This window comes from Moschus berezovskii, chromosome 7, assembly GCF_049115385.1.
Source record: "Moschus berezovskii isolate FMDL1 chromosome 7, NW_MosBer_1.0, whole genome shotgun sequence".
Classification (NCBI taxonomy): domain Eukaryota; kingdom Metazoa; phylum Chordata; class Mammalia; order Artiodactyla; family Moschidae; genus Moschus; species Moschus berezovskii.
The window spans coordinates 67,919,715-67,935,031 of record NC_142466.1 but is presented as its reverse complement, the minus strand read 5'-3'; the positions used below and the strand labels follow the sequence as shown (position 1 = coordinate 67,935,031).

Here is a 15,317-nt window from a genome sequence, read left to right as displayed (position 1 = left end):
AGAACTAAGATCCTGAATGCTGCAGGGTGGCCCCAAAACAAACAACAAAAGAATTAAGGAAAAGGCAGAAAGTCTGATGAGAAATTCATAATTACTAAAGAAATATAATTTCCAAGTTCAGTTGGCTAACGAGCGAATTCTACCAAACATTTAAAGAAGGCACATCACCAATCTTACAGAAACTCTTTGAGAGAACAGAAAAAGAATACTCCAGGATTCATTTTCTGAGGCTAGCATAATATCTGTGACAAGACTTGATAAGAATGTTACAAAGATGAAAAGTAACAGCTATTCTCACTTAAGAACACAGATGTAAAGATTGTAAGCAAACTATTAGCAAACCAAATCCAACAGTGTATAAAAAGAGTAGCACCATATGATATGGTTTTATAGGAATGTAAAATTGGTTTAACCTCCAAAAAGCAATGTAATTCACCCAACAACAGAAATTCTGTGATTATCGAATAGATGCAGAAAATTTTGATAAAATTAAATATCCATTTTATGGTAAACTTTTAACAAATTTAAAATAAAACAAAACTCCCTTGATTTGCTAAAGGGATCTACCAAAAACCTACTGCCAACATCATACTTAAAGGTGAAATGTTGGAAGCTTTCCATTTTTGGAATAAGACAAAAATGCATGCTGTCACTGTACCTATTTAGCATTGTACCGGGAGTCCTAGCCAGTGCAGTAAGACAAGATAAGAGGAAAACATGTTGGAAAGATAGAAATTGAATGGTTATTTTGTGCCAATGAGATTATATGTGTAGGAAATGCAAAAAAAATTAAGAAAACTATTAGAATTAATAATTATGTATAAAACTTAGAATAAACCCAAGAACAAATGTGCAAGAAAACTTCCAGAAAACTGTGAAGCATTATTGAAAACATTAATAACTCAGGTAAATAAATGATGCATCTTACTTACAGTTTGAAGATTTAATATTATGAAGGTATCAATACCATCTAATTCATCTCGAGATCAATGTGAAAGTCGCTCAGTTGTGTCCCACTCTTTGTGACCCCATGGACTATACAGTCCTTGGAATTCTCCAGACCAGAATACTGGAGTGGGTAGCCTTTCCCTTTTCCAGGGGATCTTCCCAACCCAGAGCGATCTCTGCATGGCAGGTGGATTCTTTACCAGTTGAGCCACAAGGGAAAGCCCAATGCAAAATTCTCAGCAGTTATTTCCATGTACTAGAATGTTAGGATGTGAGAGTTGGACTGTGAAGAAAGCTGATCGCCGAAGAATTGATGCTTTTGAACTGTGGTGCTGGAGAAGACTCTTGAGAGTCCCTTGGACTGCACGGAGATCCAGCCAGTCCATTCTAAAGGAGATCAATCCTGGGTGTTCATTGGAATGACTGATGTTAAAGCTGAAACTCCAATACTTTGGCCACCTCATGTGACGAGTTGACTGACTGGAAAAGACTCTGATGCTGGGAGGGATTGAGGGTGGGAGGAGAAGGGGACGACAGAGAATGAGATGGCTGGATGGCATCACCGACTCGATGGACATGAGTTTGAGTGAACTCCGGGAGTTGGTGATGGACAGGGAGGCCTGGCATGCTGTGATTCATGGGGTCGCGGAGAGTCGGACACGACTGAGCAAGTGAACTGAACTGAGAATGTTAGGACACCAGGGTAGACCAATGACCACACACATTTGAAGTAACTGCAATATTTTCCTCTTTGGTAAGCAACATATATTGGTATATTTTTATTTTAGAAGTTGAGGGGACTTAAATGACCCAGATACCCCAGGAAGAAGTTTTTAGTAGTTATTTAGTAAAGTTTTCACTTCTGTCATGAAAACCAATTTTTTTAAAAACCAATTTTAAAGGGCAGTCTTGGAGTCAGAATTCTCAAAAAGCGCTTACTACAAGCAACTACTTTTCCTCCAAGTGCTGTACTGTTCCCTAGCCACATGTGATTGTTTATACAATCCTGGTTAATTCATTAGTTGCACTAGCCCCATTTCAAGTCCTCACTCAGTAGCCATGTATACGTAGATAATGGCTATCTTTTGGATGCTGCTGCAGATGTTGAACATTTCTATCACTGCAGAAAAATCCATTGGACATCTCTCCAACACGGTTCCCAACCTTTTTGTACAGACTCCAAGTAAAATTTTAGGTGGACTAGGGATGAGCAACTGCTCCAGTATAATTTATTCTCCACCACACTAGGTGGTCAGTGAAGTTGCTCAGTTGTGTCCGACTCTTTGTGACCCCATGGACTGTAGCCTACCAGGCTCCTCCGTCCATGGAATTTTCCAGGCAAGAGTACTGGAGTGGGTTGCCATTTCCTGCTCCAGGGGATCTTCCTGACCCAGGGATTGAACCCGGGTCTCCTACATTGCAGGCAGACCCTTTACCATCTGAGCCACCAGGGAACCTTAAAATTTAACCCACTCACTGGGTGTTTATTAGCAGGGTAATAAACAATTGCAGTACAAATTTCAAACTATTCAACCTTGAGGTGTGGGAGCATTGTTTACCAATGGACAGACTTCTTAGATCAAGTCCTCACACCCCAGTTAAGTAAGAGCTCAACCATTTAAGAAGGATTTTCAGGAGTTTGCCTGACAAAGGATTGGCTGAAGGCTAGGGGAAATGCATGTAAGTTTAAGGATTAGGAACCCTGGAAGACTGTAATAGGTTTTTGCCACTGAGATTCAACACTTGAGGAACCTGACTTTTACCTTACATTACAATTGGGCAACTTCCAAATGGTAATTTCCCTCCCTGTTCCCCGCTCCTTTTTTTTTTTTTTCTATGCTTCCTCCTCTCATTACATACCTGTATACAGTTAAACAAGAAAAGCTGTTTCAGGGTGGTCTGTATTATGTAAGAAAGCTTGTATGACAGATTTTGTTGGAAGATCTGTAATGCCAGGTGAATCCACAGCAGGAGACAGAGGTTAGGAGTGGATTACATTGGATGCACCTAAAGGTGTGGTTGGGATTTATGCGTCTGTATATGAAATGAGAGGCGGGGACCTTAAAAAGTTTGGATGTAAACATCTTCAAATTGGCTTGCTTTGGAAGACTGGCAGAGAGGGCTTTGAGGGGGAAGGGTGGCTAGATAACAGGGCTATATAATGGGGGTGTGGGGCTGGGGGAGGGGATGTGTTCATGGGGGCCTATTGTCTCATTCTGGCTTCTCTTTGTTAGGAGTTGTAAAAGCCTGTGATGTGATTGCTGGAACTTTGAGTTCAGCAGTTGCTAAGCACCTGCTGTTGTGTTTCATGCTGTAGCTTTGGACTTTAGGGTTATAGTCAAAAACAGTCTGATCACTGAGTCTGACATGGGAGACAAATGTATTCAAATAATTACCATTTCGTGTTATTCATACATAGAGGTTCAGAGGATCCTGGAACATCATTTTAGTCTGATTCCCTAATTTTCTATCGGAAGCAGCTTTGGCCCAGAGCAGGCTGGAGACTGGTTTGAGTAATGCCAAAATAACTAGAACCTGGGTTTTTTTGATGATTTGCCTGAAATATGGTCGCCATCCTTGAAGACATATAATTCCTATCTACTTAAAACCCACTTCTTTGATGATGTCCCCTTGACCTCCCTCTTTCCTTCGATATCACTTGAACTATTTTGTCCTTGTATTTACTGCGCTTTATGGAAGATTTTACATCCTCTTTTAGATCTTGAATGTGATTATCAGGACAGGCACCATGACAGCTTCTGTCTCCGTACCTGTCTCATTTCCTGTTCTCAGCACAATATAATTAATTGAGCCTTGCAGTAGGACAAATTAGGGTTGACTCTGCCTCTCCAGAGATACATTGGACAAAGACACCCGGACAAATCACCTGCCTCTACATCAATAAAAATTCCTAACATTTAGGCCACATGGGTACATATACTGTATTTGAAATCTGAATGAAGTCAGGTACTGTTTGATGGCTAAGTTTTGAAGGCGCTAGGCACGCACTTGCAACAAGATTCTGGGAGAGGTGTGTACGAATTGGGAGGCTCGGCCCGCCCGCTGCCCGGCGTAGCGGCGGCCTTTCTGTCCGTGGGGGGCGGGACGGGGCGGGGCTGCGCAGGGGCGCTGCGCGACGGCTCTGTTGCCGGAACTAGTCCGAGTCGCGCGCCGGGACGCGCGCAGCCCGCTCCGCCCCCTCCCCGCGGGTGGAAACAAAAGGGTCTCCGCGCGCAGAGACCAGCCGAGGGGGAGAGGGGCGGAGCGTCTGGCGGTCGTGCACGCTGGGCTCGCTAGGTTCGTTTCTGTGAGGGGTCGGAGTGGGCAGGTGGGCCACCCAGAGCTGAGAGTGGGAGGGCCGCGTGCTCGCGCATCTTGCGGCCTGGCGCCTGGGGGCGTCGCCTGCGCGCGCAGCGGAGCGTAGTGCGCCGGCGCGCGGCGAGTCCTGTCTTCGAGCGGCGGGGCGGGGCGGGGCGCGGCGCGGCGCGGCGCGGCGGGGCGGGGCCCCTCGTGCAGCGGTGCGGGGCCGTGCGGCGGCCCGGGCGGTTAGGGCGCGGGGGGCGGAGAGGATGGAGCCCCCGAGGCGTTAGCCGACTCTGTCAGCTCTGGGCGTGCAGCCGTAGTTTTGTGGCGCGGCCCGTGTGATGGTGCCGGGAGGAAGGAAGCGCCGTGATAGCGCCTGGGTCGGAGTTCGGGTTCCGGGGTTGAGAAGGCCCGGGAACGGAAGATCTGGCGAGCTGGCCGCTGGCTGGGCGAGCGGTCACAATAGGAGGCGGCGGCCTAGCGAGGAGCCGCGGGAGTAGCCCCGCAGGGCGGAGCCTCCCCTCGCAGGTACTGGCTGCCGCAGCCGTTGATTCCAGCACGAGGGCGGGACGGACCGAGCCTCGGGCGGTCGGGAGCCTACCGGGCCGCGCTAGAGATGTGGTTGCTTGGTGTTCAACGGGGCGCGGCCGGGCCGCCCGGCGCTCTTTGTTCCCCGGGCAGCGACGGGGAGGTGCGGGCACAGCCCGAGGGAGCGCCAGCCCACCGCCGTCTGGTGGATGGCCTGGCTCTTTTGCTCCCTCCGTGTTTGCCCAGGCGCAGGTGAAATGATGTCACTCAGGAGAACGCAGAACCCGGTCCGGAGGGTCCTCTCTCGCGTCCTTCTGCAGCCGCGGGTTTCTGAACAGGCTGCGTTTTGTTCTAGGGGATGGAAGTTCTTCCTTTCAGGGCTGAAGAATGAAAGAGGTTGGTTTTGAGCCGAGAGTTTTTCAAATTATTGAGGGATAAAGAGAATAAAGTTTTCACTTGCGTGTGTAGGACTTGTAAGACCTTGCTTTTTATTTGTGCTGCAAAAATGATGTATTAAGTTGGGTATATTAATCTTCCACCGTAAATAGAAACAACATGTAATCTTTAATTGCCTTTTCTGATTTCTTACGAGGCGCACTTAACACACGAAGATTTAAGTGTGTGCAACTCATTCACAGTCGTTTATTACCTTAAAATTGCAAGACTTTGTAGATCCTCTTTGGCCTTGATTGCAGGTACTGTTGTAACACAATTACTGCAGAATTCCTTTAAATAGCTCCCAACTAGGCTTAAATTTTTTTTTAATCCATTTCCTCAGTTTTTAAGAAATCAAAACTTAATGAGGATCTAGAGACAGTTGGGATTAAATTAAAATTGTGTCTGTCTTCCATTAGGAAGAAATTTTGGGCTTCCTACAGAAGTAACAATACAAGACCAAATATAGGGATCAGATCATTTGCATTGCAGCAGGCATGTACTTGTAATAAAAAGATTAAATGGATTTTTCAGTAGAAATTGTATCCAGCTCTTGCTCGCTCATAAAAGCATTCGTGTAATATATTTCACTTTTTGAAGACCTATTGAGCCTTGAATCTGTTAATTATACGGGTTCAATTTTAAGTTGATATCTATAATTTTCTTTAAGGTTTGTTTCTAAAAGACTTGATGGCCTTTAGAGGCTGTAGTTGAATAAATTTTGCCGCAAATTAGCCGTGTGGGCCTCAGGTTCTTATCTGTAAAATATGAGTTGGACTTAAATGATCTCTGTGGTTCCTCCACTTCTGATACCTTCTGTGAGTCTGAAAGGTAGTGTGTTCTTATACTTGTTGAATTTCATATGCTCATCCTATTTTTATAGGTTAACTAAGTTGGAAGTTATTAATTTGAATAAATATTGAGGATTTTCTATACTAAAGTAACCTGATTTTTGAGGAAGTCGATGGACAGAAGGTGACACAGTTAGATATACTTGAATATGTTAGCATCATAATGTGGAGTGTAGGCCTATTGTGTCTCTGCCAACTACTTTGGATGAGGCTTTTGGTTACATCACTAGTCTGTTTTTATTTGTGCTCATTTTTTACTTTTCCCTGCAAGGCTGAGAGTGAGAAGTATGGGTGAGAAATCCTCAGATAAAAGTCTCTGAAATAATTGATCAGTATGGAAAGATGATTGATCGTTGCCTTCTACTTCCAGTCTATTCCATCTGTTTCTCTCTATGCTGCCCCAGTTTTGTTTAAGCCACCACCATTTTGTAATTCATTTTTCTGGTAAGGTAGCTTCTTAATTAGGCCTGTGATTGTTGTGTAGTGTCTAGGTCTACTAGTTTATTAGTTGTTTTTCTACTAACCGCATATATCAGACATCCATTTTCATGTTGTCTTGGTTAAATCATAGCTTGCTTAATTTATTCTCTGGACAGAGTATATGGATTGTGAACACCCAGTTGAACTCTGTAGTTGTAGTCTAGTTCATTTGTTCAGCAAATGTGAAATTCTTAACATCACATTGTCTATCTGGAGATCAGTCAAATGCTTGAACTCTGTAATAATAAACAAGAAATTGGAGCAAGTAGACAAAGAGGGGCCATATGCACAGTCTTGTCTTTCCCCCAGCTCTAATGTCATTTCATGTTCCTTTTTAAAGGATCTGAACACTTTTCCTTCTCCCCTCTAAGTTACCCTCATTTATTTCTGTTGAATTTGCCCCTCACTAGACTGGATCTCTTTGAGGGCAAGAAATATTTCTGTTTTCATAGTATCTAGCATATGATCGGAGAAGGCAATGGCAAGACACTCCAGTACTCTTGCCTAGAAAATCCCATGGATAGAGGAGCCTGGTAGGCTGCAGTCCATGGGGTTGCTAAGGGTCAGACACGACTGAGCGACTTCACTTTCACTTTTCACTTTCACACATTGGAGAAGGAAATGGCAACCCACTCCAGTGTTCTTGCCTGGAGAATCGCAGGGATGGGGGATCCTGGTGGGCTGCCGTCTATGGGGTCGCACAGAGTCGCACACGACTGAAGTGACTTAGCAGCAGCAGCATATGATAGATATGCAATAAATATTTGAATTATTTTATTTAGTAAGATTTATGAAGAGCTCAGTCACACTTCATCTTTTCAAATGTTTATGTAAGTTTTTTATTGATTTGGACTGTTCCTGGTTTAGGTATTTTCGAAATCCATATAATTCTTAGAAATCTTGAAGAGATGATTTAGAGCAATTTACAGAGCAACAACAACTTTGAGGTTACCAGCTTAAGTAAAATGATTTAGAAACACTTGCTTAAGGGGAGAATAATCCTCGTGCTGGCAAATCCTGGATTGTGAAAGTGGACAAAAGAAAAACTTACTAGTAGAATGTATAACTGTTACTTTTCCTAATGTTTATGTTCACTAGTTCAGTACATGTAGTGGTTAGAGACTTCCTTAGTTGCACCTTCTTTACCCCTCCCCATTAATTTGTGTGACTAAGGGGCGAAAAAGAAGGGTGGAGCTTTTCAGCTATTTTCACCAACCCTGATTTTGCTCTGCTCCCCCAAAGACGTCGATCCAGTTTGTCATTGCCCTAACTCAAGAACGGGAATAATTATTTATTTTTTAAAGTATCCCAGTGCTGAAAAATAATGATCCTTCTCAGGTAAGTAGTACCAGCTCTTAAATGGTTTAACAACTGCATAATAACATACCATAAACTGACTTAACAAATACTTGTTAAATGTTTAGGTTACTTCTAGTTCCCTTTAAAATTGTTGCTTTGATGTGATGAATATATTTATGCATATGATTTTTCTCGTATTTTGGAATATAACCTGAGAATTTATCAGATGAAAGATCAGTGATTTGAACTGTTGTTAATAAAATCTCCTTGATTACTTTCCAGGAGATTAACATTTGCCATTGTGGAAGCAGTGAGAATATTTGGATTTTTATATAATTTGGATTTGACCTCTTCATTTTTTAGGTACCCAGACTTCGACCAAAAGGAGTAAGGGACTTGTTGGAGTCAACAACCAAACACCTAACTCATCATCTTTTGTTCTTTCCTTTTTCCTGTTAGCCTATGATTTTACTGCCTTTGAGCAGTTGGTATGCAACTTGTAACAGTGAACAGTTGTGTGTTTTTTTTTTTTTTTCTGGAGAGTATTGTTACCATTTTGGAGAAGAAGGTTTGGCCTTTTGAGCAATTTATTTTGTGGAAAGTACACATTATTTAATACTGGCCTAGAGGTCATCATCGGAGAAGGTAATGGCAAGCCACTTCAGTACTCTTGCCTAGAAAATCCCATGGATGAAGGAGCCTGGTAGGCTGCAGTCCATGGGGTCACTCAGTCGGATACGACTGAGCGACCTCACTTTCACTTTTCACTTTCATGCATTGGAGAAGGAAATGGCAACCCACTCCAGTGTTCTTGCCTGGAGAATCCCAGGGACGGGGGAGCCTGGTAGGCTGCCGTCTATGGGGTCGCACAGAGTGGGACACGACTGAAGCGACTTAGCAGCAGCAGCAGCAGAGGTCATCATACATTTGTATATTCTCTACTTTTATGAGAAAAACGTAAACAAAGAAGGAAGCTGTCATCAGAAGTGATTTTTGCCTATGGCTGATTCACATTGTTGTATGGGCAGAAGCCAACACAATATTCTAAAGCAGTTATCTTCCAATTAAAAAAAAAAACCATACAGGATTTTGTTAGTTTTAAAGGAATCATACATAGTAAGCTTCTAGCACAGTAATCAACCAACATAAACATCCATGGTAGCTTTTTTTTTCTTTCCCAGTGATTTTGGAGGAAGCTGATTCTGGGACTATGTGGACCTAAGTCCTATGTTATTTTTAACACAATAACTACTGCAGTTTACCACAGTGATGATGATAATAGTACACTCTCTTAACACTGAGGTTAAGTTGTTGGTAGTATGGCTACCAGGCTGGGGAAAAGCCACATTAAATAGAAGGATGACCTTAAAATAGTAATGTGTTGTTGCTTAAAGGTTAAAGTGTTTTCTGTAATTTCAGTCTTATAAAACAGGAAACAGTTATGCTGGATGAACTAGTCATATTGTTATATGTAACATTAAAAATGCAAAGTGTGTGGAGTTACAGGCTCAGTCCCATCTCAGGGATGTTTCATGGCAGGACTTCTAAAATACAGTTGCATCCTGAGAGAAGGCTGAAGTTACCATGTCTTTGTAATGCTCAGCAGTTGGTATGTTAGGGGAAAATAGAACTGTATTGATTTTCAGATACTTTATAACCTGACTAATTTTAACTGAGGGAGAGTTAGGGAAGTAGTAGAAGTCAGAAACAATTTCCAAGTAAACATTCATTTTTAAGTACTTAAAATAGCTTTAAGTACATAGGCATTGTGGAATAGTTGCTAGTTACTAATCCAACTAGATAGATTACAAAGAAGAATGTTACTTTTAAAATTCTGCAATTAGAAGGTGGTTTAGTGGTTGAGTCTGAATCTTAGAACCAGATACACTTGGCTTCAAATTATGGCTCTGGTATTTATGTTTCACTTTAAGCAGGCAAGTTGGTTAACCCTAACTTGTAGCATGTAAAGATCAGAAAACCCAGTTTGATTCCTGTCATGAAGTTTACTATTACCTAATTGAGGTTTTAAAAACTGCTGTATTGCTTAGGTATTTTTTTTTAAGTTTTAATTTATGTCTTTCATAATCAAATTAATACAGAATTTTTCTCTCGAATTCTGGAGAAGAAACTTTGCTTGAGTATGGTACCCAGTTTTTATTCTGTCATGTACATGTGTGTTGTGCTAGTTTTCTACTATGTGTAACAAATTGCCACAAGTTTAGTAGTGTAAAGCAAATCTTGTTACCTTATAGTTTCTGTGGATCAAAGTCCTGGGATGGGTTAGCTCTAGAGCCTCTGTCAGGGTCTTCTTTGGCTGGGCTCTGATTTTATTAGAGACTTAATGTCCTCTTCCAAGCTCATTGTTGTCATAATGTTGTTCTTGTGATTATAGGACTGAGGCCCCCCGTTTTCTTTGAGGGGATCTTGATCTTAGCTAGCTATCAACTGATGGCCACTTTTAGCTTCTAGCTGCCCTCAGGTCTCTACCATTCATATGCCTTCTCGGAACATAGCAACTTTGTCTGTAGGGTTGGCAGGAGAATCTCTTTAGGAAGTGCTCAATTTAATTTCTCTTTTGAGAGCTTTCTCTGATTAACTCAGGCCTACCCAGGATAACCTCCCCTTTGATTAACTTTAAATTGACAGGAAATCTATTATATCTGAAAATCCTTTCACCTCTATGAAGGGGTTTGTATAATTTAGGTCATATAATTAAACCCAATCAGGGGAATGAAATTCACTGTGTTTACAGTCCTCCTCACATACCATGCAGGGTTGGAGGTACACACCAGAGGTGGGAATCTTGGAGGTTGTCTTAGAATTCCCTCTTCCCTTTTCTCTCCTTTTCTCTCCCCTTACCCTTCTCCCCTTATGTCTGCAATGACCAGGGTTTGTCAGTTTTTTATGTATTACTGAAATTTGTTTTCCCAGCCAGCTTTTGTACTAGCAATTTGTAAGAGTACTGCTCACACTTTTTAAGTTTGTAAGACTGCTTAAGTGTGATGGTTGGTGGTATGTTACCTTATTAAAACACTCTTCAGATGTACTTTTTGTGCAGATTATAAACTTGTAGAAAGAACAGGTAGCCTGCATAAAGGAACAGGCCATTTTGAGAAAGAATTGCTTTAAAGTGGTAAAAGCACTCCTTAGATTGAATGGAGTCAGGAATGTGAAAAATACTTGTTCCTGTGAAATATTTTCTTACTCCTGCCCTCAGATAAACCCATGGCTCCTACCTCTATTTTTTTTTTAAACAAGAATAAGCTCCTTGAGGGTGGGATCCTTTCTTTTCTAACATAATTCTTTGCTTGTAGGAGGCAGTCAGTAAATATTCCTTGATTCAGTCATTCCTGCTTCATCACAATGGTAAAGGACATTAACACATGCATGTTTATGGTACAGAAGTGAGCTTAGGTCAGGTCCAAAGCAGTTAGTGGAGCAGTACGAATAAATTCTAAAATTACTGCCTTCAGTCCTAGGAAGGTCTTTGGAAGTCGTTATTTTCTTAGCAACAGGCCTAGTTATCTGTTGATCAGGCTCATAGCAAGCCAGAAAGAAAAATTTCTAAAGGTGCTAATGAAGTTTATTATAGCAGCATTATTCATATAATTAGCATGCCAGTTTATGATCTGTCTATTCCTTCCTCTCTGGCTACTTCCTTACTGACCAGTTATGCTGATCATTTTGTAGTTTCTTGACAACACTGTTTCTTACCAATTACCTTTCCATAGCACCAGTATGGACCATTACTACAGAAAGGTACTTTTTAATACTGTATGGTGATTTGCTTTTCTTTTTATTGCATATACTTCTTGAAGGTAGAAAATCATGACTGTGTTTTTGTTTAGTGCCTGTTACAGGATAGACACTTAAATGTAAGGGAATGAGTGCAGCAATGAAAGGAAAAAACAAGACAGCCTTAAAGCACATGGTCTTTAGGGGCAAGCAGGTCCACAAACCTTAATCCCAAAGGGCAGTTCACTCCACAGCACAGTGGAATGGTGATACTCATGTCTAATCAAAAATGCTACAGATCAAGTATATTTGCATATGAGGTTAGGGCATTAACTCACAGTCTAGTCAAGCATTTAAAACATGCAGGCATTTACTTTGAGGCTTATGATCTTGTCCTTTATTCATTAAGTAGGTTCCTAGGTTTGTGTTGAATAGAACTGAGGTCTCCACAGTATAAATCTTTTTTTTTATTCCTGTGATCACTATAGAAATTTGGCCATAGATGTTCTAAAATCTTTCTTCCCTTGCCTGATAATTTGGAAGGTTAAAGAGAATGAAAAACTAATCATAGCCAGGTATACACTAATCTTGCTGTACTTAAGTGATTTTTACTTCTGGTTTTCTTGACATGAAATCTTATCTGTCATTTAAGATTTCAGAATTAATGCCAGCAAGAAAGATACCATTAGGTACTACATGGGAAACATAGGAAGGACTTTGCACTCTTGAGTAGTGCTTGTTGCCTTTAAAGAAAGTTTTATGAGAGACCCACTGCCAGAGGCAGGCTTTGTCTTCCTCATGTTTGTTTTTATGTTTAACATTAATTTTTTATTTCTTTTGCTCTGCTAACAAAATCATCAAATACCTAGAAAATCCAAACTGTCTTTCATAGGCGTGATTCTCCACATTGGTGCAGCTAGCCATGAACTATCCTTTTCTTCTCCCTCTTTTTCCCAGATATCTCCCGGGGCCAATTCAGCACCTCTACCTGGCCATCCTAACAAGGTGATTTGTGAAAGGGTGAGACTTCAGAGCCTGTTCCCTCTCCTCCCAAGTGATCAGAACACTACCGTTCAAGAGGATGCTCACTTCAAAGCTTTCTTCCAGGTTCTTATATATTTACCCTTTGCCTTTGTAGGGCCGAAAGTCACAAGATACATACTAGGTTGTCTCTAGGAAAGCTTGAACCAACATTCTTAGTATCTTCCTACTTCTTATTCTCTGTTGTTTGTGGGAATAAGTATTCTTCTTAGAGGACATCTTTAACTTATTCAACCAGCTTTTCTGAAGAATGTTTGTCTTCTCTTCAGCTGCTGTTACTATTTGACCACTTAATATTCTTGTTTTTTAATCTTTTGGTCTTAATCTCGTGTCCTAATAGGTCAAGTTCTGTAGGAAAGTAGAAGACATTACAGAATATGTGAAATTGTATAGAGAAAGAAAAATAGAAGCATGTAAGATATTTTTTAAAGCCATCACTGCTTTGGTAGTAATGCACATTACAGACTTTGATAGTAATGCACATTTCAGAGAGAAAATATGGTAACTTGCCTTCTGTGACTTTTGATACCTGTGGATAAATGTGTTTAAAATGTCATTACATATGAAATGAAAACAAAGTATAAATGGATTTAAACTATCATTAGGTTATTAACAAGATTACTAGGATGTGCTCACAGAAATCATTGACTACTGTATTTAAAATCCATTACTCCCCGAGATCGAGTAACGGAAGTCATCATTACCAGAAAGCAGACTAAGTTACAGAATTGCTTCTGGATACTAGGGTTGTGGGCCAAGACATGTAATTGTACATGTTGAGGTAGTGGGAGTTGCTAATCAAAGCTAGGACTTTTGGATAGAGCCAGCTTATTTTCTGTTCATGTGGGAGTGGTAGGCTGGGACTTGAGACTGCTTCTGAAAGAGAAATGTTTATGACACATTGGAGAGTAGGATTTAGAAGTTGAGGTAGGTGAGGATAGGTGTATAGGTGATCCAGGGCTCTTAAGTCTGTTTTTCCTTGTTGATACTGTGTGTCAGGTTCTCTGCTTCGCATGTGTTGTCTCCTTTTGTTTTTAGCCATCATAATAAAGTTCATCTGGATGGTTTTCTAGATGAAGAAATAGCCTCAGAGAATCTCACTAAAGTGCCCAGTTTACATATCTAGTTATTGACAGAATAAAGACTCAAATCCAACTTCAGCTATTTCTTATCTCTCTCATACCACCTTATGAGTATTTCTGTAAACACAGTTCACTGTATGTTAAAAGACAGTTTATTGAATTGCATGACGTATTGACTGCTGCTTTGAATAGAGCATTAGCTGCAAGAACTTGATCTTTAGTAGTAACTAATGAGAAGAGATTGACTTCATACCTTCACTACTGCAGCCAGTAAACAGTTATTTTATACTTTCTATGTTCTCTTTACTTCCTTTGAGTCTTTAAGCATTAAGGTACCATTAACTAAACTCAAAAGAGTAGCTGCCAAATGCAGTAGATTAAAACCCGTGTTTTGAAAATAAAACCAAAAAGCTAGCCAGTTCCACTTGAGTGTTAGCAGAAAAGTGAAAGGTATTATTTATTTATAGTCCTAATTTAACTTAAACCTTACTTTGCTCTAACTTAAAAATCAGGTCCTCAATGTACTTTGCTCTCACGAGAGACTGGAGATTTTCTTTGTCCACTTATTACCCCTACCACTGTTCCACATGAAGCAAAGTAAAGCCTTCTCATATCCCCTTTGAGATATTGTCAGGTACTTTCAACTAATTCTGATACCAAAATTGAATGTGATTTCCTAGTTCCAGTTATGGTTCTCATCATTATAAAACTTAGTTGCCATATGAAAAGGAGAACCTATGCAGCCATATCCTACTCCTCAAAAAGTCACTGCCTTAATGCATTGTTTTCTCCCAGTTTTGCTCCAAGTTGTTTTCCTCCCGACTCTCTACTTTTCCTTTCCCTTTTTACTGCATTCCAAACAGAATCACCTTACCTTTTCCATTTTTTTCCCCTAAAACACCCCCCTCTGCTTCGTATTTTAGCTGAAACTATTCTCTTTTGTGAGGACATCATTTCTTATATAGCCTTCTCTAGGAGTAAAGAAATGATCGGCTTTTTGTGCTTCAAGCGTGGAATTGGATATATGACGAGTAAGTAGGATGGTCACAGAGGTGAAGGCAAGTGTTGACACTCTCCTGGATCCTGTTTTTAACCATCAGTCTTTGAACAAAACGCTCATCCTATTTTTTATCTCTTTTTTTGTCCTTTATCTTCACTACTTAACTGAGTTTGTATCACTATCCTTGTTTATTACTTTTTCACTCTGCTCTTTTTTGCTTATTTTTCTAGTCAAAATATTTCAAATTTTGTGTGCTTTTTAATTTTTAAAATTATGAAATATTTCACGTATGCATGTTGTGAAGTGTGAAGATATATGTATAATTTTAAAAAATCTACCATCTAGCTTAAGAAATCAACTATTAGCAATATTTTTTAACGTTTCTATAAAAATGGTTTTGTTTTTCTTGCTTTGATTTTTTTTTTTTTTTTTACTAAAAAGGTTTACATCTCTAAGCCTATATTTAAAATTAGCGTCAAGGTGTTTCTTGTCATTTTTAAAATTAAAATTAAGGCATAATTACAGTGGAATTCACCTTTTTTGTGTACAGCTCTGTGAGTTTTGACAAAAGCATACAGATGTGGAACTGATACAATCAAGATATGATAGTTTCAA

At 40.4% G+C, this 15,317-nt stretch overlaps 1 protein-coding gene across 9 annotated transcripts in view; it reads left to right on the top strand.

The window, feature by feature from the left end:
- Positions 1-15,317, top strand: part of RNF38 (ring finger protein 38) — a 129,087-nt gene that overhangs the window by 67,378 nt on the left and 46,392 nt on the right. Inside the window, exons 1-2 of one of the 9 annotated variants that reach the window (XM_088837975.1) lie at positions 3,418-4,245; positions 12,537-12,686. The exons of 2 other annotated variants lie outside the window; for them this stretch is intronic. Coding sequence is in view for 3 of the 7 variants with exons in the window: in XM_055427060.2 (XP_055283035.1) it covers positions 12,537-12,686 (150 nt within the window). In the remaining 4 variants the exon portion in view is untranslated. Of the gene's footprint in view, positions 1-3,417; positions 4,246-4,440; positions 4,780-12,536; positions 12,687-15,317 lie in introns of those variants that run through there. 6 more of the 9 variants (XM_088837973.1, XM_055427062.2, XM_055427061.2 and 3 more) reach the window with 6 other exon arrangements.